Below are 24,338 nucleotides of genomic sequence, written 5' to 3'. Positions count from 1 at the left end.
GATGGCTATGGTTTTACTGTAGTCTAGATTCGTTTTTGTTGTGGTTTTATAGAGTATTTTATTGACAGTATTTTTGTTATAGCCATTGTTTATGAATGTGTCACTAATGATTTTTAGTTCTTGTTTTAGGGCCTGCTGGTTAGAGCAAATAGTTGTGGCTCTGTTTTTAAGGGTGTTTATGACTCCATATTTTTGTGCTGGGTGGTGATATGAATTCGCATGTATGTATTGGCCCGTGTGTGTAGGTTTTCTGTAGACCGTGAAGGATAGATTGCCTGAAGGAAGACGTGTAACTAGTGTGTCTAGGAACGGGAGCGAATTTTGGTTTTTGATTTCGATGGTAAATTCGATGGTTCCGAAAATACACAAACAAAATGTGCCCCTTCGACCAATAGTGGAAGGAATAGACAGTCCCAATTACCACCTAGCCAAGAAATTAGCGGCAACACTCAAGGAGTTGGTAGGTCATTCCCCCTCCTACGTAAAAAACACACAACACTTTATAAACATAATCAAAAACATAACACTCAACAAAGACGACTTATTAGTCAGTTTTGACGTTTCTGCCCTTTTCACTAATGTCCCCATCAATGACACAATTCTCCTACTACAGAACAAATTTCCGCCCGACATTACGGCCCTCTTTGCCCACGTACTAAAGTCCGGTTACTTCGTGTGGCAAAACAAATTCTACCTACAAAAGGAAGGTACGGCCATGGGCTCACCATTATCCCCCCCCAATCGCGAACTTCTACATGGAAACCTTTGAGCAAAGGGCTCTTGATTCCGCCACGCTTCGACCGACAATCTGGCTCAGATACGTTGACGACGTGTTCGCGATCTGGCCGCACGGTCGACAAACGCTAAACACATTCCTCAGCCACCTAAACAAACAACACGAACGCATACAATTTACCATCGAAATCGAAAACCAAAATTCGCTCCCGTTCCTAGACACACTAGTTACACGTCTTCCTTCAGGCAATCTATCCTTCACGGTCTACCGAAAACCTACACACACGGGCCAATACATACATGCGAATTCATATCACCACCCAGCACAAAAATATGGAGTCATAAACACCCTTAAAAACAGAGCCCCAACTATTTGCTCTAACCAGCAGGCCCTAAAACAAGAACTAAAAATCATTAGTGACACATTCATAAACAATGGCTATAACAAAAATACTGTCAATAAAATACTCTATAAAACCACAACAAAAACGAATCTAGACTACAGTAAAACCATAGCCATCCCATACATTAAAGGGTTATCAGAAAAAATCAACAGAATCCTACAACATTATAACCTTAATGCCACCTTTAAACCACCCACTAAACTTAAAACCATATTCAGCTCCTCTAAGGACCCTCTCCTCCCATTAGCACATCCTGGAGTCTATTGCATCCGCTGCACCTGTAACTTACCGTACATTGGTGAAACAGGACGGACAATCCCTATACGCAAAAAAGAACACATTAGACACATTAAATATAACCATTATGGTGAAGCAGGCCTCTCAGACCACGCACTCAACACCTTACACCAAATCAACTGGAAAAGCACCTGCTCCTTACACCGTACAAAAGCATGGTATGAAAGAAAATTTAAAGAATCCTGCGAAATCCTGATAAACCACCCAAATATCAACAATAAAGATGGTATGAAAATTCCAAGGATCTGGATGGCACATATTCAGCCAACCTAATTTGAAAGATTCAACAGAAGTCAGGACTCTAGCCAATCTGCTATTATTAGAAACCATTCCACTCCAACTGGCTGGAATGATGTTAATATAATGTTAATATATGTATATAGTAGACAACACAAATAATAGGACTTTAGCGCTGATGTACAATTTTTTTTTTTTTTTTTTTTCCACCAGAGGTCAGGCCAACAATTGTGGTAGCGGTTAGTCAGTGTCTTTAACGAACCAGTATGATTGTAGTATAGCTTGTTTCCTGTGTATATTTGTACGCTCCAGAAGATGACCTTAACATAAAGGTCGAAACGTCGAATTGTAAAATTTTAGTAATAGTAAACTAAAGTTTTTATTCAAACACAGTAGTTGTCTCCATAATTTCCAAAAATGCATTCGGATCACCGTGCAAGCCTAAAAGAAAGGATTCTTCTTTCTACTTGTCACATATTGATAAAACTCCCTAGAATTTTTCTTGCCTGATTTCTTTAATTCCTTTGTTAATTTTTGTTCATACTGCACTTTTGCTATCCTTATCTACTGGGTCACTTTCCTGGCCTGTTTGTTATACTCTTCGTGCAACTGTTTATTACCATTCTTCATCCTGTGCTGGCTCCGAAGTTCCTTCTTCTTCTAGATTTCATGCTTGTTCCCTTCATTCATCCATTTGTCACCATCTTTATTCAGCCTTTTTTTTACCCTTGGAATATATTCACACATTGTTGCTATTAATTATCTTTGTCAATTCCCAACAGCATTTATTTATTTTCTGCTTATCACTTCATAACATGCTGTAGCTCGAAGCTAGGCCTTAAGCTTCTCATAATTACCATAATTACCAGCTTTGTAATTCCACATATATCCTTCCTCACAGAAGTCCTCATATAGCTAGCCAAAACCCAGGTGATCACTTCATAGACACTCTCACCAACTGGAGGGAAGTGCAAAACCCCATTCACAGCTACATCCTCTGATGAAATGATCAGATCCATAACTCTCAATCTTCATTCCCTTTTGTCTGAGATAGTTGTCTCTCAAGAACTCAAAAAATTCATTTTCCTTATTCCCAAATATTATCTCTTCATTCTGATCTATACTGCCATAATTAAAATCACCCAATAATAATTATCCTTCTTTTGTTCACTAACCCAAGTTGTTTATTCACTTCTTCATCACCACCCTCCACACTCCCTAGCCTATAGCAATATCCAACTAAAAATGCTCTTCTTGTCAACTTCCACCTCACACAACACTTCCTCAAAACCATTGCTACTATTTTCCTCTTTCGTGTCTACTTTTGTGAACATAATTCCTCTGCTATCATCATGTCTATTCATTTCCATTCCCATCAGAATAGCATCCTCACTCAACCATGTTTCGCTTATTACAACAATTTTTGGGTGAATAAACTCATTCAGTGAAACAGTTTCATTTCCCTTATTTCTGATGCTCCTGGCATTTGTGAATAAACACAGCAGTTCACTTTTAGGTCTATAACCAATCCTACCAAAGCCACCTGTTGGTTCTGATTTAACTACCATACCTTCCTTTGCCCAGTCACTGTTATCTCTGCTTACCCCATATATCTCCTTAGTCTCGACTATCCCCTCACACCCTATCCATTGCATTTCTGTGCTGATCATCTCCACACACACACATTCATTACTACTTTACATTTCCACTCCCTATACTGTGTCTCTGTGTGTTAAATTGTGAATGAAACTATGTTGTGTAATTTTTTTTTTTTCATTCACATTTAACATTGCTTATTATATATTAATCATGATTTGTATAAAAATTATTTATTATTCCTTAATTAAGGATTACTATTTAATTATTTATTCTAAACTTAACCTACTATTAATTTATTAGGCAATAATATGTGTAGAATTTATAATAACTGAAATATATATATGATGTAATGAAAAGTATTATTATAAATAATTGTATACGTAATGAAAGAGCTGATTATGTAGCTCAAATATTCTGTTTATTCTTATTTGTGATATTTTAATGTTATGTAATGAGTTATGTAAGAGTAGAGCATTGTATTACATTAGCGAAATGTTTACGTTCATGCGTTGTCATGGAGACGCATGAAATAAACAAGCGTGAGTCGAAGAGTGCGTGACCTTGGAACCAGAAAGGAGAAAGGGGAGGCAATAAGAATTTTATAGAAAGAAAAGAAAAGAGTTTTGTGGAGCCTGAAGGAAGGTACGATACAAGCAAAGAAGTGAAAGAAAGATTATAAATTCTTTAGGGCAGAAATTCAAGAGCATAATATTTAGAAGTGAGCAAAAAAAAACGCAGTGAATCTTATACTCAGCTGCAAGTGAAATCAGCTGTGGTTATAGAGGAAAATTGATGTCGTAATCGAATAAATAAAGAACTGGACATTCAATGGGAAATTCTGATTAGTTCCAGTTAATCTTGGATTACGTCTTAATTCTGTGTTGCCCTGAGAAGAATATAATGAACTTAACTTATTGTAGAAAAGTAAACAAGGAAGGATATCAGTACCTTATTGGTGTTTTTTTAGAGTAGTGGAGCGCGATTAACAGTAGTTCAGTTAAAGCGTTGGAGAATTTTATTTAATGTGTTCCGCTAGCTGAAATAAGTTAATTCATAAGTGTGCTCGCAATAAATTGATGTATTGAAGATTGTATCTGGTAAGAGTAGTCATACATGTTTGTTTATTCTAACATTAACTATAGCGTATCTTCGAAGTTCAAGGTCCGAAATAAGATTGCTTGGAATAATGTCTACCTTGATTAGTGCCTGCTGTGAATTTAAACATTAAGTACAACTGATAGATGTGTGCAGACTGATCAAATGAGAAGTTTTGTTTTATTAACTTGAATTAAGAAAATTTATAATTTTGAAGCAGTGAATTGTATGTTAAAGTTTAGAACATTGAATTGGAATGAGTGACTTAGCAAGATGTATTAAGTTATTTGTATTGTTTCATTTAACAGTAGAATTCATGTATTTGCTATATTATATCGTATATTAAATGTTTTATTTTGTTAATCTAAATATTGTGTTTGCCTGAACTCCCTTTTATTGCACCGTTCATAAAAAATTCGAATCTTGCGGGTGCCCCAAGTAGAATAATAATAAATGATTCGGCCTAATGAGAAGACTGCTAACTTAATTAAGAATTGATCCTACTATTTTATATAGACTAATCTAAAAATAAGGTGGCGCAGTATAATTATAAATTTCCCTACTTTTGGATCAGTGATCAATTCGCAATTAGTTATTTTATGTATAAGAGTGACTTGAAACTAGATGGTAAATTAGAACACAACATGAAAATAGAACGTCACAACACCATCTGTTTCCCTGTTTGTCTTGAATTCCCATTCTCTCTTCAATTCTGCCACTACTATCTTCATTACCATGCACTTCAGTCTCATCTGTTCCACTCTCCTGATCTTTGCCTTCACCTCTTACTTTCTCTGATCTCTTGCTTGCATCTCTCACTACTTTTAGTAACAGTTTCTCCAGTTCACTTACTCCAAAGTCATTCCAATGCAGTCTGTCACTTTTTTTTTGTACAATTCTATTCTCCCCACAAATATATGCTATGTATCTACAAACTTCATTCCCTTCTCCGCACACAGCTCTGCCAGCATACATTCATGATTCTCACTCAATAACCTCCTGATATCCATCCTTTTCTCTGTATGTCAAATTAAATCACTGGTTCCCACAACCACCACTAACTCCCTGGAAAGCAGATCTCATGGATTCTCTCATTAGCCAATCAACAATTTCAGAATCATTCTGAAACTTTGAATTATCAACAACTTATTTATCATCCCAACAGTAAACTGGAAAACCTTCAAAAAATACTTCCTACATCTAGAAATTTTGCTTATATTATAATTTATAATAAATAAATCAGTCTCTCAAATTGAGCTCTAACACAGGACAAACTTAATCTTTTAGCCCCAAGATATAAGTTTTCGATAGTTCGAGACCATTTCCCTTACTTCACTTTTTCTACATAATATTGAATGCAGTATCTCTAATCTTTCCTTTGAAAATAGAAATATTATTATTTTTATTATTACATCACATCTCCAAGGAGTCCAAAGACTCATCGAGGGAGGGCATCTACTCTACAACTCTCCGTTTCCATCATTCCACCCAACCGCAACTACTTTCATCATCTACACCAACGCATCTAGCACCGACCACCATCACTAGTACTTTCACAGACAATATGCTTAGTTTACAGAAGTTAACTATGGTTCTAAAGAAACCAGAGTTTAATATTCTCATGTCAGTATTAAATGCCATCCATAGTTCAAAGAACAACAAAAATTTCACCATTGCAATAGCAGATGGCCGAGTGGTTAGCATATCTGCTCTCCAGCCAAGAGGCTACAGATTCGAATCCTGCTGTGGGCATGGATGTTTGTGATTGGTCTGTGAAAATACTACTGGTGGTGGTCAGCGGTAGATTATTATTATTGTTCGTGACACCTCCAAGGAGTCTGAAGACTCGTCACAGGAAGACACCTACTGTACAACTCTCTGTCTCCACCACTACTGAACCTCTACTACTACAATCAACCACATTAGTGCCACCTACCACCCACGACCACCACAAGTATTTTTTGTCTCTAAATTGCTTGTGTTGGTGTAAATGATGAAAGTAGTTGTGGTTGATGGAGTGGTGGAGACGAAGAGTTGTAAAGTAGGTGCCCTCCCTCGATTAGTCTTTAGACTCCCTGGAGGTGTTACGTAATAATAATAATAATAATGGTAATAATAATAATAAAGGCTTGTTGTTGTATGTAGTAGATTCTAGAACAATGTTTGATTGTTCTAGAATCTACTACATGCAAACATGAAATGGATGTTCTCTTCTAAGACAGTAATGCCTGTGTAGGCATTGGAAGGAATACCACCAACAGCCAATGTAATAAGCTGAGAAACTTAAAACTTATCATGCCAGGCCACCTAGGATTTATGGTGTACCCAAATTATGTAAATCTGGATATCCTTTTAGACCAATTGTTGACTCATTAGAAGTCCTACATACAAAATTTCGACATTCCTTTCCAACCTCCTTTCTCCTCTTGCTGTCCATTCCTATTCTTTTATTAAAAAAGTACCATTGACTTCATCTCAAGAATTAAAAAATCAAACTTGAATGTAATCATCTAATGATTAGTTTTGACATCAATTCACTCTTCGCTGTTGTTTCTCTTAATGGTACATGTAAGCTTCTGTTTTCTAAATTCCCATCAGATATTGCAGATCTTAAGTTTGTTATGAATATTCTGGATATTTTACTGTCAAACTCCATATAGAGGAGTGGAGAGTTGTGTAATATTTCCAGCTCTCTAGCCAACTTTTATTATGACATTTAGAAAAGAAAATATCTTCCCTAAATCACAGAAATCTTCTTAATAGATCCATTATGTGGATGATATTTTTGTCATCTGGAAGAACTTGCATCAAGTATTAGAAGTCTTTCTCCAAAAATTCACCTTAGAAATAGGATCAATCAGTACTTCTAACAAACCTACTTTGTGTGGCTGCTATATCCATCAGACATCAGCTCACCATCCTTAATAGAAGTATAGATGCTACTGAAGAATAAACAATGCCCACATCATCTGTTCCTCAATTAGCATCTTTTCAGCTGGAAATATACCATCAAGAAAACCTCTTCTTTAAATGACTGTAAACCAAGAAAATTTATAGAAAAAAAAACAGTTAATTTTCTTTCATTTCTACAAGAAGGGGTTTTCTTATAGGATTTTATAGATATGTATGGAAGAGTGAAGAATATGAAAACAAATGATGTAGTTAGGAAAATTGTAATGAATGGTGTTGTATAGCAATTCGATTATTAGAGATGTGGTAAATGAGGAGATGCACAAGGTTTATTTTCCTGGAGGTAAAATGAATAGAGTGATTGAGGCATTGGATATGAGGACTAAGTGAGCAAAGGAGTAAGCAACAAACACAACAACAAATGACTTGACTGGGAATGAGGAAAATGTAAGAATAAATATCAGGAGGTTGTTGAGAAAGATAAAAGATAATAGTGTGATAGGAAAGGTAGTCAGTGTGTTGCCATGGTGTGACAGTGGTGAGATGAAGTGGAGAGTAAGAATTATGAATGATATGTTAGCAGAAATGTGTGAAGAGAAACAAGCGCAGTTTGTTAATGACAAAAAAGGAAGGGAGCATGACCTGGGATATAGGGAAAATAGTTGGATTTGAAGAAGGTTCTGGGATGAGTAAGGAGATAATGGCCAGCCTGGTTGGCCAAGCAGTTAACGTATCCCCCCCCCTCTCCAGCCAAAAGGCTGTGGGTTTGAATCTCCCATTGGGCATGGATGTTTGTGATTGTCTGTGAAAATAGTAGGCAGTAGATGGTGCTTGTGTAGATGATAATGAAGACGGAGAGATGTAGAGTAGGTGCCCTCCCTCGATGAGTCTTAAAACTTCCTGGAGGTGTTGTGTAATAATAATAATAATAATAATAATAAAGAAATGGCTCAAAAGTATGGAGAAGTCACATCTAATAAGTGGTATCAGTGAAACTTCTTATAGATTCAAGAATGAGCTGTTATGTTTGTATACCAATGCTAGAAATAGCAGAAACAAGGAAATGAAGTGGTTGCATTGATTGAGATTGTTCACCCAAAAATTATTGGAATAAGTGAGACATGGTTGGATGAAAATGACATCATGACAGGAATAGAGATGGAAGGGTATGATTTATTACGTGAAGACATAAAGTGTAAAAAGGAAGGTGGAGTGCTATAGATGATAAAAAATGAGTTCATCTCATAGGTAGAGATGCAAAGGTGAAATAGTGGTAATGGTTTTGAGGCAGTATGATGTGAGATAGAGATGAATAGAATGAAATACTTCATGGGATGTTGCTATAGCCCTGGTATAAGCAAATTAACCAAGCAGATGTGAAAACAGTGATCATTAGGGTTGATTTTAATTATGGCAGTATAAATTGATATGGTGACATATCAACTGGAAGTAAAGAAAACACGTTTTTTGAGTTTTTTAGAGACAACTATCTCAGGCAGTGGAAGAAGTATCCTGGAAGAAGTAAGTCACTAGTGGTGAGGCACCACTGGTGGTGACTCAGGGATCTATATTAGGGCCATTGCTGTTTAACCTGTATGTTAATGATATTGGGGAAGATTTGGATGGTGATATGTAACAAAGGCCACACGAGGATTGAGGGTCTTGAATTTGATCATCTCAAGAGAGGCTGTTATTACAAGTGACATATCAAATCTTCCTCCACTTTTAAGTAATCTGCTTACTTATTACAGTAAGGCAACAGCAGCACTGGGCATGGGAGATAGATATACAGTAGTATATCTATCTGGATTACACTTAGATTCGCTAAAGCTTTTGATAGATTTCTGCATTATAAATTGATAGTCAAACTAGAGCGGTTGGGGTTGGATATTAGACTAGTACACGTACTCTACAGCTTTCTTTTCTGCACTAACTACAACAACGGCATCTATTACCCACCACTAGCATTTCTACAGACAATCACAAACACCCATGCCCATGGCAGGATTTGAACCCGCAGCCTTTTGGCTGGAGAGCGGATAGGATATGCTAACCACTCGGCCAACCAGGCCAGCATCCTGGTTGGCCAATATGCCAGAAGAAGAAAGTCACTAGTGGTGAGGCAATACTGGTGGTGCCTCAGGGCTCTGTATTAAGGCCATTGCTGTTAGCTTCTTACCCGTAATTTACAAAGTGTTTACAGAAGCACTGTTATACTGCTCGGAAAAAGTATTATCCTTTTCTCAGTTCACATGAACAAGTAGGTTTCAGAAGCGGTGTCATCACAATAAATCACTACAAGAACTAATTCAATGGTCCAACGAATACCGACTCCCATTTTGCTTGGCATTCATTGACTATGAGAAAGCATTTGATTTCATCAGAACATTGCCAGTCATTAACTCCCTTAAGTCTTACTCCTTAGATGACAACTACATTAGAATTGTCACCATCTATGAAAATGCATTAGCAACATTCAGGCTTTTTTGAAGATACAAAGCCTGTCAAAATTGGGAAAGGAGTACACTCAAGGTGTCAACAAAGCTTATTAATGCAACACTGCAGAGTGTTTTTCTAGCAGTGAATTAGGAAGGAAAATGAATCAAAATTAATGGAGACCACCATACCCATCTGTGTTTTGTTGAAAGTTTTTCCACTTGGTTACACTATAAATTAAAGATGCCAAGAAATTATATTCTTGGTTTAATCCTTTATCTAAGTGTAAGCAAACAAAGTCTGCACATGAATCAACTTCATGACTGGGTGACTCGTATATAGAGGCTAATGACTTCACATCACATGTCTTAGTATCCCATAATGCAAAGCACATATCCCTACGGACATGTATAATACTATGCGGTAAGGGGGAAGGTTACTACACAAACCAGTTTCGACCTTTATTGAGGTCTCATTAGTGGGAGCCAGACTGAAAAGTGATTCCAGGGTTGTAGTAATGCAGAAGTCATATTTCCATATACAAAAAGCCGAAAGGTGTCACACCTTATTACTAAAATACTCTGGATTAGAGATAGATTTTGAAAGTTTTTCCTTGATTATACTATAAATTAAAGATGCCAAGAAATTATATTATTGGTTTAATCCTTTATCCAAGTGTAAGCAAACAAAGTTTGCCATCTATGTTTTGCATAATGACATTGTTATTTTGCCACTACTCTACTGCATCGTTTCCCAAATGGTGGGTCACAACCTAGCACCCAGTCACAAAAGCTAAATGCCGAGTCACCTAAAAAAACTCTCAAAAACCTAGGTGTTTTGTTTTGGGGTTTTCTTTTTTTCATGAAACTCTAAAATACAAGTAAATAGCGTTTAATCGGAACTAATGAATAAATAATTTAAATAATAGAGATGAAAAATGAGCTCCATCCATGTCTGTGTTGCCATTTCACACTCTCTTTGTTCGCAGTAAAGTAGCTCAACTAATGGTGAGGCTGCACGGTGGCAACCGTGCTGCCAGCCAAATCATTTGGCAGTCTGGCATTTGTTTTACTCATCTGCCATGTTCAGCATCGAGAGAGAGAGAGAGAGCGTAATTTTTTGTATTTACTGATTACGTGTACCTTGCCTGGTGGGTTCGGCTGAACAACCGTAATTATTATAATTGTTTCTAAATAATTTATTTCATTCTTTCTTCATCTTGCTTGCCATTACCCATTTAACGATGGATAAATGGGTAATAGAACAAAAAACAAACAATGTGCTGGTTACAAACTCTTCAATTAGCACCAATGAACCTTTTCCTCTCAACCTGAAGTTTCTAGTTAACAAACAACAGCATCACACTTCTCATTAATAAATTACTTGGCTTTAGTTTAATTTCTTTATATTTTTGTAAGATTAAATGCTTCTTTATTATAATAATAATAAATGAAAACTCTACGAACATTCAAATCTGTTTTAATAATAATAAATGAAAACTCTACGAACATTCAAACCTATTGGTCATAAAAATTTTAGTGGGTCACAAAGATGAAGTATTAAAATATCAGGGCCACGGAAAAAAGTTTGGCAAATCTTGCTCTACTGAATTATAAAACATTATTTGGAAACTAGCACACAAAAGTAAAGAAATTAGTCTAAAGATGAACATGGAGAAGACTGAAATAATGTACAATAATTTCACAGATAAATGGGATATATATGTTGAGGATGTAATGCTGGAAAATGTGAATAACTACATCTATCTGGGTCAAAAAAAATTACAAATGATTGCAGAATCCAGTCTGAAATAGAGAGATATGTGAAACTGGCATGGAGTGCATTTAGTAAAAACCATAATATCTTTAAGATCATCTTATCCTTATGTCAAAAGAAAAAGATGTTCATCCTGCCAATTCTTACCTATGGATCGGAGACCTGGACTCTTACCCAGAGAGATATTCACAGGCTGGAGACCACTCAGGTAATCATGGAGAGATTCATGATAGGAATTTCAGGAAGGGACAATAAACAAAATATGTGGATAAGAGGAATTAGAAATGTAGAAGACATCATTATCTGTGTGAAAGCCCTGAAATGGAAATGAGCAGGCCAAATTGCTAGATCTGACCAACAATTGACTTCAGAAATAATAAACTGAATTCCCAGAGACTGCAAAAGACCTAGAGGCTAACCATTTTAACATTGGAGGGATGAAATTAGGAAACACATTGGAGTGGCATGACAACAAGAAGTCCAGGACAAGACCAAGTGGAGAAATCTTGGAAAGACCATCATTCAACAATAGACTAAGAATGGTTGATGATGACAATGATGGTATATATGTTAGTGTATGGTTGAGTGAGAAATCTACTCAGTGAACTCTTCACCTCACTCCAGTAATGAATGTTAGTTCCATGGGGATCTGCTAATAATGATATAGGTTGGTGCATATCATTACAAATATCCTAGCTAATAGCTAATCACAGTTTGATTGAAGTTAATAATTGTATTTTCATACATATTTTGAAGTGGCATCTTTATGCACAGTTTCTGCAATTAACCTTGAGAGATAGGTCACAATAGTACGTTGCAAATGTGAAGGGTGTACAATTCAGTTTAAGATATATTGCTAATATATCTTAAACTGAATGCTGCTAATTGAATAAGACCTCCAACAATGATTCTGTTGATTCCATGGAGGTGTGTTGATGATGATAAATTATACACTGGCATCCAAAAGCTAAGGACGAATTACTTTTTACCTGTATATGAAAAAATTTTCATGATGCAGTCAAATGTGAACATAAATTTATTTCCAGCATAGTGATAAATTATATTACACAGAAAATGTGTTATAAAATTTGTACAGATTAAATTGCAATACATTCTGGCAAAGTTACAAATTTCCTAAGGACATAGTTAAGTAATTAATGCACAATGCTTACAGAAAACTATGTAGAGAGACATTTCAGTATGGAACATGTCCACCCTGAATTGCAATGCAGTTCTCACAACATTATACCATGCTTAGCACCAAGTGATTCAGAAGTTTTTAAGACAAACTAGCCTGCTCCTCTTTCAGAGCAAGGATAATGCCTTAATTGGTTTCTGGAGGGAATTCAAGCAGCAGTCATCTCCCTATTGTTCACAAACATGATCTATGGAATTAAGATCTCAGAGGCATGCTGACAACTCAATTCGATTAATATCCTCAGTCTCCTGTAGTATCTCCACTACTTGTGTATGATATGCTGTGGCATTGTCATCCATAAAAATTAATTTTTTGCCTACAGTATCACGGAACAATCGAACATGATGTTGAAGACCTTTGTTACAATATCATTCACCAAGTCACAGTCCCTTTTTTTTCAGCACTCGTAGCTTGGTGTATTCATTAAGCATAATGCCCCCCACACACACACACAATGATCCCAGCACTACTGTATCTAATGCTTTCAAGAACATTCTCACAATTGTAAGCAGTACCACTTTTTTACACCAAATCAAGTGTCGTCTAGAATTGGAGGAAAGACTAAAACGACTCTTGTTGCGTCGGAAAAAGTGCTGATTCACTATTTGAGTCATCCTGTCTTTGATCCAACATACGGTAACGATTAGATCTGAGGATAATGACATACTTATGCCTCCAGAAGAAGAGCTAAAAAGATAATGTACATATGCTCACTCAGAAGTATATCTAACCTTCTGAGATTGTAGATATTAAGTGATTTTGAGAAGTCCATAACTAAAATTGATAATGTCTGTGTAAAAATTAACAAGGGGAAAATTATGTATCAGTACTACTAGATGTTATTACTAGATGTATATAAGATGATATATGTATTAGAGCCATGTCAAAAACAGTTCGGAGTTGCGGTGACCAATCGGCTGCCGCTATGAGCATGACGTAGTCATCAAGAGAGGGCGCTCGCATTCTACAATATAAGGTCCGGCGGGAGATTCAATCGCTCTCTTGTCTCATGTTTTCTGTTCCTGCGTTCCTGATCTAAGTCCTGGATAACTGTGGAAGCTTACCGCCAGTACCCAGCAACAATCTACCGGTTTCTGCACGTGCCGAGTATAGTTACCGTGGGAATGAGGTCAGAATTCCAGTGAAGAGCCGTTGGTTAGTTATGCCAACGTATAATCAGCGAAAGGGGAACCTTTCGAAGAAGATAGAAGTTAGTCGCTGATGCCGTGAGAATACATAGTGTGAAAACAAGGAAGTGTAGTCAAGGAAGCCTCGGCAACTCCGTGAAAGACAAGAATGGTAAGGTACAAGTTTTCATGCTCATTTTGAATAATAACCAAGGAAGGAATAGGAACCAGGGAATTAAGAAGCTCCACCCATTTAACTTTCACATAATGCCTAAAGGACTGTTCTTGGACCAATTTGTCTATGTCAAGTGAACTAGTGCCTCTCAGAGCTTATGCTGAGAAGGGAACCAAGCCTTCAGACTGTTTGTTAGGAAGAAATACTTATGATATTATGTTAGAAATTAGCTTGAATATTAACTAAGTTGGGGGAAGTTTATAGCCTGCGCATAAATAAGAATAATATCCCATGTTAAATTACGACGGAACTCGTCTGATATGCTCTACACAAGGATTGTATATAACTATGTGCATGTGTTGTTTTTATATGTGGAAACTGAGTAACTCTGTGTGAATTAACTGAGTCTGAACATAGTAACACAAAAGAGAGTATGGGACTGTTAGATTAAATTTAGAATTAGAAATTTTGGATATCTTAACTTAAGAGGGAGGGGGGGGAGTTCAGACACTTTAGTATTGGATTTACTTCACAAAATGTATATATGCAAGTTTCTTTAAATTAAATATATCTCTTTAACCCAAAGTTCATGAGTCTGTCGTTTTCTGAGATTTGAATTACCACTTATTAAAACTTCGGACCTGCATAAGTAAAAGGGGAATCCATTGCCATAAGAAAAGGGGAGACCACGACTGCAAATCACGAAATCCCTTTAATATTTCAGAGTTGTCTAACTGTGTATCAGAATTCAGTTGCCGGCTGGCGCAGTTGTTCTAAACAATTATAAATGTGCCGGCAACGGAATAGCTGATGTCCTAAAGTGATAGATAATAGAAACAGTAGAGAATAAAATAACAAAATAAATAAATAAGAAAAGGGGCGAACATAAAGATATAACAATGGCGCAGCAGTCGACAGGATGTACTTGAAAAAAAAAAAAAACCAAAGTGCACGATAAGTTGGTCTCAATCTCAGAAACAGAACTCATTTAAGATTGAAAATATAATAGTGAATTATTGTGTTAATAATAGAGTGTATTAATCTGAAAAGAGTAAGTATGTCCCTACCAACATCGACCGAGATGAGCGACACAGAGTTTTTTAAAAGCATCAACCCCAAACAAATATGTCCCAGATAAATATTGTCCTAAATTTTAAAAAAAATTTAGGACAGTATTTATGTAATTTATTAATTCATCACTTCATGATTATTTATTGTTTGTTACAGAGAATGTTTACAGATCCCAGAAAAATGAAGAAACTATCAACCAAATACCAAACATATAAAATTTCACATGATTCACTCCACACAGCTAGCAGTGTGTATGCAGAAATATCAAATCATTTTCTGGATTTTTTTGAGGTATGTCTCTATTTTAATCATCTTGAAATTAAACTAGCCTATGTTATTGTTTTCTTTCATGACAGTGTTCCAAGTTTTAATTCTGTGAAACAAAGAGGCCAACTGGTGCAAAATTTATATCTTAGTTTATTATATTGCTTTTCATTGTATTTTCTAACATTGATTTTATTTCCATTTTTTTCCCCTTACTTTTGAAATTTTTAGTAGTAATTCCATGAACCTTTTACATTGCAACTTTGATATTCCATAATGGAATATCAAAATATTAAATAATTTCATTATTTAATTATTTTGTAAAGTAATATTTTAAAGAAGAATTAAAATGGGCGTTAAGATTTAGAACATCTCTTATTAAGAAACAGTCTTTGTTTTATTTTAAAAACATTTAAGAAATGACTTATATAAAAAAAGTTTAATTGGTATTATTATTGTAGAAAGTATTTTACCTTGGGTATAATAAATGTTAAAGTTACCAAGCTATTTTAAACCTGGTTTTACTCCATTTCCCAAGTAAGCAAATAGACAAATAAGTCAAGTTTGCGCCTGAACTAACAGTTCAAGTTTGCCCATATAAAAAAAAAAAGCTTTTATCATTCGTCATCCCCCAAGTTTCCTTCCTCCACTTCCTCTAGAAAAGTTAGTACAGTTCCTCCAAAAGATTATGCAGCCTTCCATCACTGTATCTCAAGCTTCAATACTATGTTTTGTTGCATTAAACTGATATCACCACTTATTTGCCCATCTGTCCAGCTTATTCAAATCCTCCTAAAAGGCCACGATATTTGTACTGTTACTAATAGCCATTCTCAACTTCACATTATCTGTAAAAAATTGAATATACCCCTGCAGTCCATTGATGTAAAGGTTAAACAATACAGATCCCAGTAATGAGCCCTATTAAACCCCACTTGTAACCTTCTGCTTCCTTGATATTGCTCCCTCATGCATCTCTCTCTAATATCTATAAGACAACCAATCTCAAAACCAATTCACCTCTACCCCATGTGTTAACTTAAACATGAACATATCATGTGGCACCCTGTCAAATGCCATGCAGTATATGCCTTTCCCTTGTCTACTGCTTATGTCACTTTATTATGAAAGGCAATCAGTTTACTAAAACAAAAAGCACCCCCTTAACAAATATCGGCTGACACTCGCAGATAATGTTACCCTCTTCTGCCAGTACTGTATATGATCTCTCACCAAGTTTCTTCAAAATATTAACAGCTACTGAAGAAATACAAACCAATCTATAGTTTTACACCCCTGCTACTACTACTATTACTTCCCCCCCTTATGTAATGGTACCATCTCACTCTCCTTCCACTCCTTGGTCGCTTTTGCTATAGCCATATTCTCATTGAAAAGCCAAGTCAATAGAACTGTCAGTCTTTGGCACATTACCTGTGGTGAAAGCCCATTCAGTTCCACTGCTGTATTGACATCCAGATTACTCAGTATTTAAAACACACTCTCCTCTTGCACTTCTAAATCTTGAACCCTTCTTATCCCTTTAATATTAAAGCCCACTTTTCCTGGCTGAAATATCCCAGTAAAGTGATCAACAAAACTCTGCTATGTCCTTTGCATCAGTCTCTCTACTCCCATCTTTGTCTAACAATGTCATTCTTCTTCAGGTATCCTTCCCCTCCTACTGGTCACATAATGAAAGAATTCCTTAAGATTTTCTTTGGTTCTCAGAGTCAGTTTCTTCTTATATTCAAGTTTTCCCTTCCTTACCATACTAGTCATTCTCCTGGCTTTAGTCATATATATTCTTCATGCATCTGCTCTTCATGCTTTCTTTTTATACTTCTTCATCTGCAGTTCCTATTTGATATTGTTTGTCTCCACTTTATCCCAGCTTGTATTCTCTTTTTCACTTCTGATATAATACAACTTTCTATTGCTGTTTATAAATATTTCTGAACTAGTTCCTGTCATTGATGATATCTCGCCTTCCAATTCCTTCATCCTGGGACTGTCTGAAGCTGATTTCTAAGATTACTATAATCACCTGCCTTATAATTCCACATAAATTCCTTTCTCCTTGATGCTCCTGCATGTCTCCTTAAGCGCCTCCGTAGCGCAATTGGAAGAACGACGGTACATTGCGCCCTTCGATTGGAATAGGCCTAAGTTCGATTCTCGTCGCGACGGGAGGAATCTTTATCTGGTCGATTTCAATCGATGGTGAGTTAGCCGATCTCATACGGAGGTAGCAGGGTTTTTTCTCCCGGAAACTCGGGTTTTTCATCCTGCATACATACAAATCGGCCCTTCAGAACACACGCAATTTACAGACAAAAAAAAATTACTAGTTGTGGTGGTGCTGGAGGTGGGCGGTAGATGGCGTTGATGGAGATGATTCGTAGTAGAGGTTAGGTGTAGAGACAGTTGTAGGCGTCCTCCCGCGATGAGTCTTCGGACTCCTTGGAGGTATCAGGAATAATAATAATAATAATAATAATAATAATAATAATGTCTGTTCATCCTCTAAGTCAAAATCTTATGGCCACTCTCTACAAATGGGGACAGAGATGGCAACTGAGTTTCAGATAGCTCCTCTGATGCTATTACAATATCTAAAACTCTTGGACCCTGTGTTCCTTTTACTACATGTTGCCTGAGACATTTGTTCCTCAAGAATTCCAGGAATTTCATTCCCTTACTCCTACATACAGTTTTCTCTTCCCAGTTAATACTGCTGTAGTTAAAAGCTCCCATAACTATCACTTTTTGCACTAACCAAGCTCACTGCCTAAACATCTCCTGTTCTTCACCCTCTCCGCTCCCTGACTTATAGCAACATCACACTAAATATCCTGTCCTACCCACCTCAACTTCACACCATATGTTCTCAAAACTATGAGTGACATTTCCCTAAAATGCTTTAATCTGAGAAAATACAATTTATCTCTTATCTTAAGAAAAGTGGGGATGAAAGATGAGAAAATATGAGTGTGAATATCAGTGAGGTTTTTTGTGGAAGAAAGCAAGCGATGCATGTGGGCATGTGGCATGAGTAATAGGAAGATTGAAATGGTAAAAATTAAAAAAAATGACTAGATGGTAATTAGAGTGATAGCAGGCTTATGTAGAATCCTACACAGGCAAAACATGAGATAGAATGGGTGGAGAAATTACAAGCAGTGGTATGGTAGAGAAGTGAAGGAAGTGGGAGATGTGATGAAAGAGAATATATAGTATAAAAGAGTGAAAGAAAGAGGGTAATTATAGCATTTTGGATGGTGACCCTGTGATAAAAGGAGTGCTTGGAGAGAGCCTCACAAAATCATGTTTGTTTGGCAGAGATCAAGGATATGAGGTGATATTGTGATTAAGTTGTAGAGAGCAAAGGTGAAAGAGATTATTATTTTGCCAGAGACAAATGGTGACAAATGTGTCATGTGAGAAGATATGAAAGCACTGATGGAAGTAAATAAGAAAAGTTTCAGAGTAAATATTGATTTTGCTGCCACAGTATCATAGAAACGAGTTGAGAAAAAGAGGCATGATTGCAAATGAGTTGTGAGTTGGTTGTGCAGAAAGAATGGTAGGGAGCTTGTGAATGTGTGGAGTAATCTGATTGATGAATAGAACAATGGACTTAAACATAATATGCAGCCATTGGTTTGTATTTGAATAAATTTGGAGGTAGCCATCTTCAAAAAGCATTGTTCCATGAGAGTTGACTCTGTACAAAAAAACAATAGTAGCATGGGGAGAGACAGGCTAGTATGGGTGCAGGCAACCAAGAGATAAGGGAGTAAGCAAATGATCATGTGATGCTGGATTTAACTCCTGAAATTCTGAAATCAAGTTAGATAATCAAAACAGGGTGTGAAGGGCATTTTGGAAGGAAGAGATACTGCAGTTATGTGTACTAATGCCAGAATCATTCAAAATAAGGAAGAGCAGTTTTTGGCATTGCTTAGTTCAACTTGGCCAAAATGTTATAGTTGAGAGACTTGGTTGATGGAAGATGATGTAGTAATACGAATAGGAAGCAGGGGATTATAGTATTTTCACAGAGAACAGGGTGGAGAAGGGATTTCACTAATGATGGCAGAAGAATTGTAACTAAAAAAAAGCAGGAGTAGATCAGGACAGAAATGTGGGGGAAGGAGCTGTTTATTTGAGTCTGTCTGATGTAGGATAGTACTGCATTGGCAAATTTACCCAATGTGTGCAGGATGAGTGATTATTATGGGGACAGTAGAAAGGAGTAATGGATAAGAGAAAAGGAAAAGAATTTATACAGGTGCTAAGAGATAATTACTTGAGACAACAAGAAATGGAGCAGACTTGAGGTTTGAAAGTGCTGGATCTGATAACTGCATCAGAACTAAACACATTGCTTCTGATTGGTTGAACGTTTTTTCACTTGGTTATACTATAAATTAAAGATGCCAAGAAATTATGTTCTTGGTTTCATCCTTTATCCAAGCATAAAGTAAAGTAACTGCATGTAAAGTAACTTCATGACTGGGCTACTTTTATATAGAGGCTAATGACTTCACATTAATTGCCTTAATATCCATTAATGCAAAGCACATATCCTTATGGACAAGTATAATGCTATGCATTATGGGAATTACCAAGAATATAATTTCTTGGCATCTTTAATTTATGTATAACCAAGTGAAAAACTTTCAACATCTATTTCTAATCGAGAGTATTTTAGTAATAAGGTGTGATACCATTTGACTACTCGTATATGGAAATATGACTTCTCCATTACTTCAACCCAGATATCACTTCTGGGTCTAGCTCCTACTGATGAGACTGCAATAGCTCAATTGTACATAATAAACATTACAGACATCACAGAAGCTGAAGAAAAGCAAGTCTGTGCAATTTTTTTTTGGTCTAGCCAATACCAAGAAGTTAAAAAAGAAATTTCTTCAACTATCAAAGACGCATGGAGGATTTGAGCTTCCTGTCTTAAAATTCTGTTATTTAAGCAATACAGATTCAAAAATCCATAAAATATTGCAGACGAATCACACATGTGCATACCTTCTACTATACTACCTGGATTTTCATCTTCCCCTGTGTGGAGTAAATTATCATAAAAGCTGAGATTGTTCCTGAATACCACAACACTCTGTGCTTAACTCAATGACTGCTACAACACTATGGCAATGACATTCTTTCCATTAAAAAAATAAAATTTGGTATAAAGAAATCTTTAATCTCTTTTGCCTCAAATTCTACAATTGGGTATTGACAACAACACTTTGTTTCATAACTTATTGAAGTTCCATGGATACCCTAACAGGAGGGATCTTACTTGGAGAATTGCATATGGGAATGCCATCAGTACCATCAAATAGAGGTACTTTAACATTGGAGATCCAATCTGACATCTGTTACCAATTAAAAATAGTAGAGCATGCATTCTACAGCTGCTCTCTTGCTCAGCATATTTGGAACAGATTATGTAACGTGTCGGGCATTCTATTACTTACAACAGAAGGATATTTTTTTGCAGTAATCACCACCTATCAGCAATGGGAAGAGAATTTTGATTTTTATAATTAATGAATTAAAATAGCATTTATGGAAGGTTAGAAAGAAACATGGATTTGAAAACCAGCAATATGACATCCAAGTGCTTCATAATATTGTATTGTGGAAATTTTATTGTTCAGTCAAACGACTTTGTATTTGCAAAGCAACATTCTAGGAGATATCAAATTTTTGACTAGGTGGTGTGAACCACCCACATTATGCAATATTCACCAGGGGGGAGATAAAATTCTTTCTATTTTTGCTATGAGAAGTTTTTATTATTATTATTCAGGCCTTCATTGAGTCAAAAGACTCATTGTGGGAGGTCTCCTTCCTAGGAAACACAAAGTCTATCATACCACTCCTTGAACTCATAGAATGTTCTTGCTCCCATCACTCTAATAGGCAATGCAACCACAGTTGGACCACCCTCCATGCAAAGAAACCACTCTTCACCCTCTTGCTCACAGCTTCCTTTAGTAACTTCCAGGGATAGTCTCTTGTCATCGCTCCTTATCTCTGTTCCACCATGCGAAAGAAAGAACTCCCTAATGTCAACCCTGTAACTACCTCACAACAATTTAAAGTTTCAATCATGTCACCTCTCCTCCTTCTGTCTACTATTAGTCTTTTGGTTGTTAATCTACATGAGTTTGGTGAAAAAGGAAAACTGATAATCTTTGGCTATATGATAATATAAAAGAAGCCTTTTTTCTATCTTTTTTTCTATTGATCTATCTGTCAGACTTCCTTTGCACTCCTATGCTAACTACTGTAGGTTTATGATGAGCACCCCTTTACTTTTTCACCTCAATAAAATTCGAAACCAGTATGGGTAGTAGCCCTTGTGGCCAAGTGTTATACTTGTCTATAAGGATATGTGCTTTGCATTATAGAATACTAAGACAATTGATGTGAAGTCATTAGCCTCTATATACAAGTAGCCCAGTCGTGAAGTTATTTCACACGTAAACTTTGTTTGCTTACACTTAGATAAAGGATAAAACCAAGAATATAATTTCTTGGCATCTTTAATTTATTGCCTCTGATTGGGGAAACTGATCGTGTGATCTTGATATTGGAGATCACCAAGTAGAAGGGATTTTCTATTAAGGGGAATATGTGGAATTACAAAGCAGGTGATTATGATATTAGTTAGCTTAGAACCATGGCACTGCTCTAAGCTGACTCCTCAGTTTAGAGCAGTGCCGTGGCTTAAGAATTCAGAGAGAAAAAAATGTTATCAGTGCACGGGACATGGACAAGGAGAGTGCTTGAAAAAAGTATCATCAGACTGTATATCCAGGGTCATTCTTATGCACAGGTGCACGAGGCTTTAGCTTGGGGCCTAAAAAATGGGCCCCAAGCTAAAGCCTCAATAAGGGAGGGATCCTGGAGCATTCTAGTGCCTCAGGCCCCACCCGAATTGGAAAAAGTCTAAGTACGGTCCTGTGCATATCCAGATGAAAAGATGGTAATTATGGACAAAGAGTGCAATTTTAATGGCCAGATTGTGGAGATTTTCAAACAGCATATCAGATTGCATGGTTGAAGAACACACTGACAAATATGGATGGGGAAGTTATTATCCCTCCTTTATTAGGATTTAATAAGGTACATATGGACCAGTGGCGGCTGGTAAAAATTTTAAGTGGAGGTGCTGCATATACAAAAAAAAAAAATATATCTTTTTTTCCTAATCAGTAACCAATTATTAATAAATAAATTTACACATTAAAAAATTGCTTTATTAAAAATATTCCACGCTCACCACAAACAAACACCAATAATAAAAGTTTCGTATCTCACAGAAATAACGCAGCATGTGCATACAGTTTATCTGTAAGTGACACTGCCCAAATGAGCAGTGTTGGAATCACTTGTAAGGTGCAATGACAAATGCAAACAAATATTGGCGAGTCTAGCTGTAATTGGTGCTATAATTCTCACACTGCATTAGATCGCAGTGCATTTGTTTCGTGTAACGATAATTGAAAAAATATAATTCTTTTTATATTTTCAACAGTGACACTCATCATAATTCAGCCTTGTATCTATAATAAATAAATATGTTATTTTAACAAAATAAAATAAGATTTACAAGCACCAATAATAAAAGTTTCGGATCTCACAGAAATAACGCACCCATGCATACGATACAATGCCCAAACGAGCATTGTCAGAATCACTTGTAACGTGCAATGAGAAGCTCAAACGAATATCAGCGAATCTAGCTGCAATTGGCGAATAGAATAATTCCAACACTGTGTTAGATCTCAGTGCATTTGTTTCATAATCTAAAGCGTTAATAAAACAATTCCAATTATTAACTATTCAATCAATGTCAAAACATCAGTTGTAACCTTTAACATGTTGTATTGCATTTATATAATGTTGTAAGCATTGTTATGTATTATTATTTATAAACACAAACAAAATTTAATTTTTTCATTTTTTTCCTTGGGGGTGCTGCAGTGTCCCAGTGCTTATGTATGAGCCACCACTGATATGGACTATCTCTATTTAGATCTGGTCGCTTGAATTCCATTAGAATGAGTAAGTGGTTGAGATTATCCAGAAGTGAGTGACCAAGTCTGTAGAATTCTTCCTATGAGAATGGACTTAAATGTCTGTGGGCTTCAACAATTAGTTGATAGGGGAAAAAGAGTGGACATAATAGAAACATATAATTTATTGAAGGGGATTTTATCAAATTGAAAATGAAGACTTCTTTTAAGAGTAGATATTTTGATTCTAGAGTTATTAATGAGTTTCTAGAAGTGATTGTTTGTTGTTTCATGGAGCTGTTTGAACAACTTATGTTCAAGAGTCTGTTCTATGTATGGATCCCACAATGAGTCATTGATTCCATGGAAATGCACAAGAAAATAATTTAATATAATTCTGATGTCATAATCATACACTTTTCTTATATTCTGCTATATCCATAGTATATAAGACCACAAGGACACAGAACACGATAGACTCCTGGATTCACAAACTTGGAAATCTGCTTCATCAATCTAATTAAAATAAGAATGTCTGCTTCAAAAAACAGTCCCAGTCTAAGAAGCTAGCCTTTTTAAATACTCCTTACCAGTATAAGAAGTATTGATTTTAATTAATATACTTATCTTTATTCTTTTTCAACTATATTATTTTTGTCCTAATGGTATTACAGATTGAATTCTCAATATTGTAATAGGTGCATCCCAAGATTTTTTTAATTGTTATTATGTTCTGTTTGATATGCAGATATTACAGTTATAGCTTGGAGGAAGGACTATGAAAGTTGGTTAAAAATTTGCCTATGATATCTGCATGTGTGTGTGATTATTCTGTTCATGATGTAGTCATTTCTAATGTCTCTACCTTATATCTTAGTCTTCCATCATATTTCTTCTTCTTCCTCCTATCATGAATCAAGACTGAAGCATGCCAGTTGGCATGCTTCAGTCTTGGCACAG

At 36.1% G+C, this 24,338-nt stretch overlaps 1 protein-coding gene across 1 annotated transcript in view; it reads left to right on the top strand.

The window, feature by feature from the left end:
* LOC150100406 (uncharacterized) overlaps positions 1–24,338 on the top strand; it is a 621,895-nt gene that overhangs the window by 423,378 nt on the left and 174,179 nt on the right. The window contains exon 26 of the mRNA XM_090402392.1: positions 15,217–15,351. Within this exon, the coding sequence (XP_090258518.1) occupies positions 15,217–15,351 (135 nt within the window). The remainder of the gene's footprint in view (positions 1–15,216; positions 15,352–24,338) is intronic.

Source organism: Typopeltis vanoorti, chromosome 13 (assembly GCF_054136105.1).
Source record: "Typopeltis vanoorti isolate ZY-2024b chromosome 13, IOZ_Tvanoo_1.0, whole genome shotgun sequence".
NCBI lineage: Eukaryota > Metazoa > Arthropoda > Arachnida > Uropygi > Thelyphonidae > Typopeltis > Typopeltis vanoorti.
This window is presented reverse-complemented; position numbering and strand designations above follow the sequence as displayed.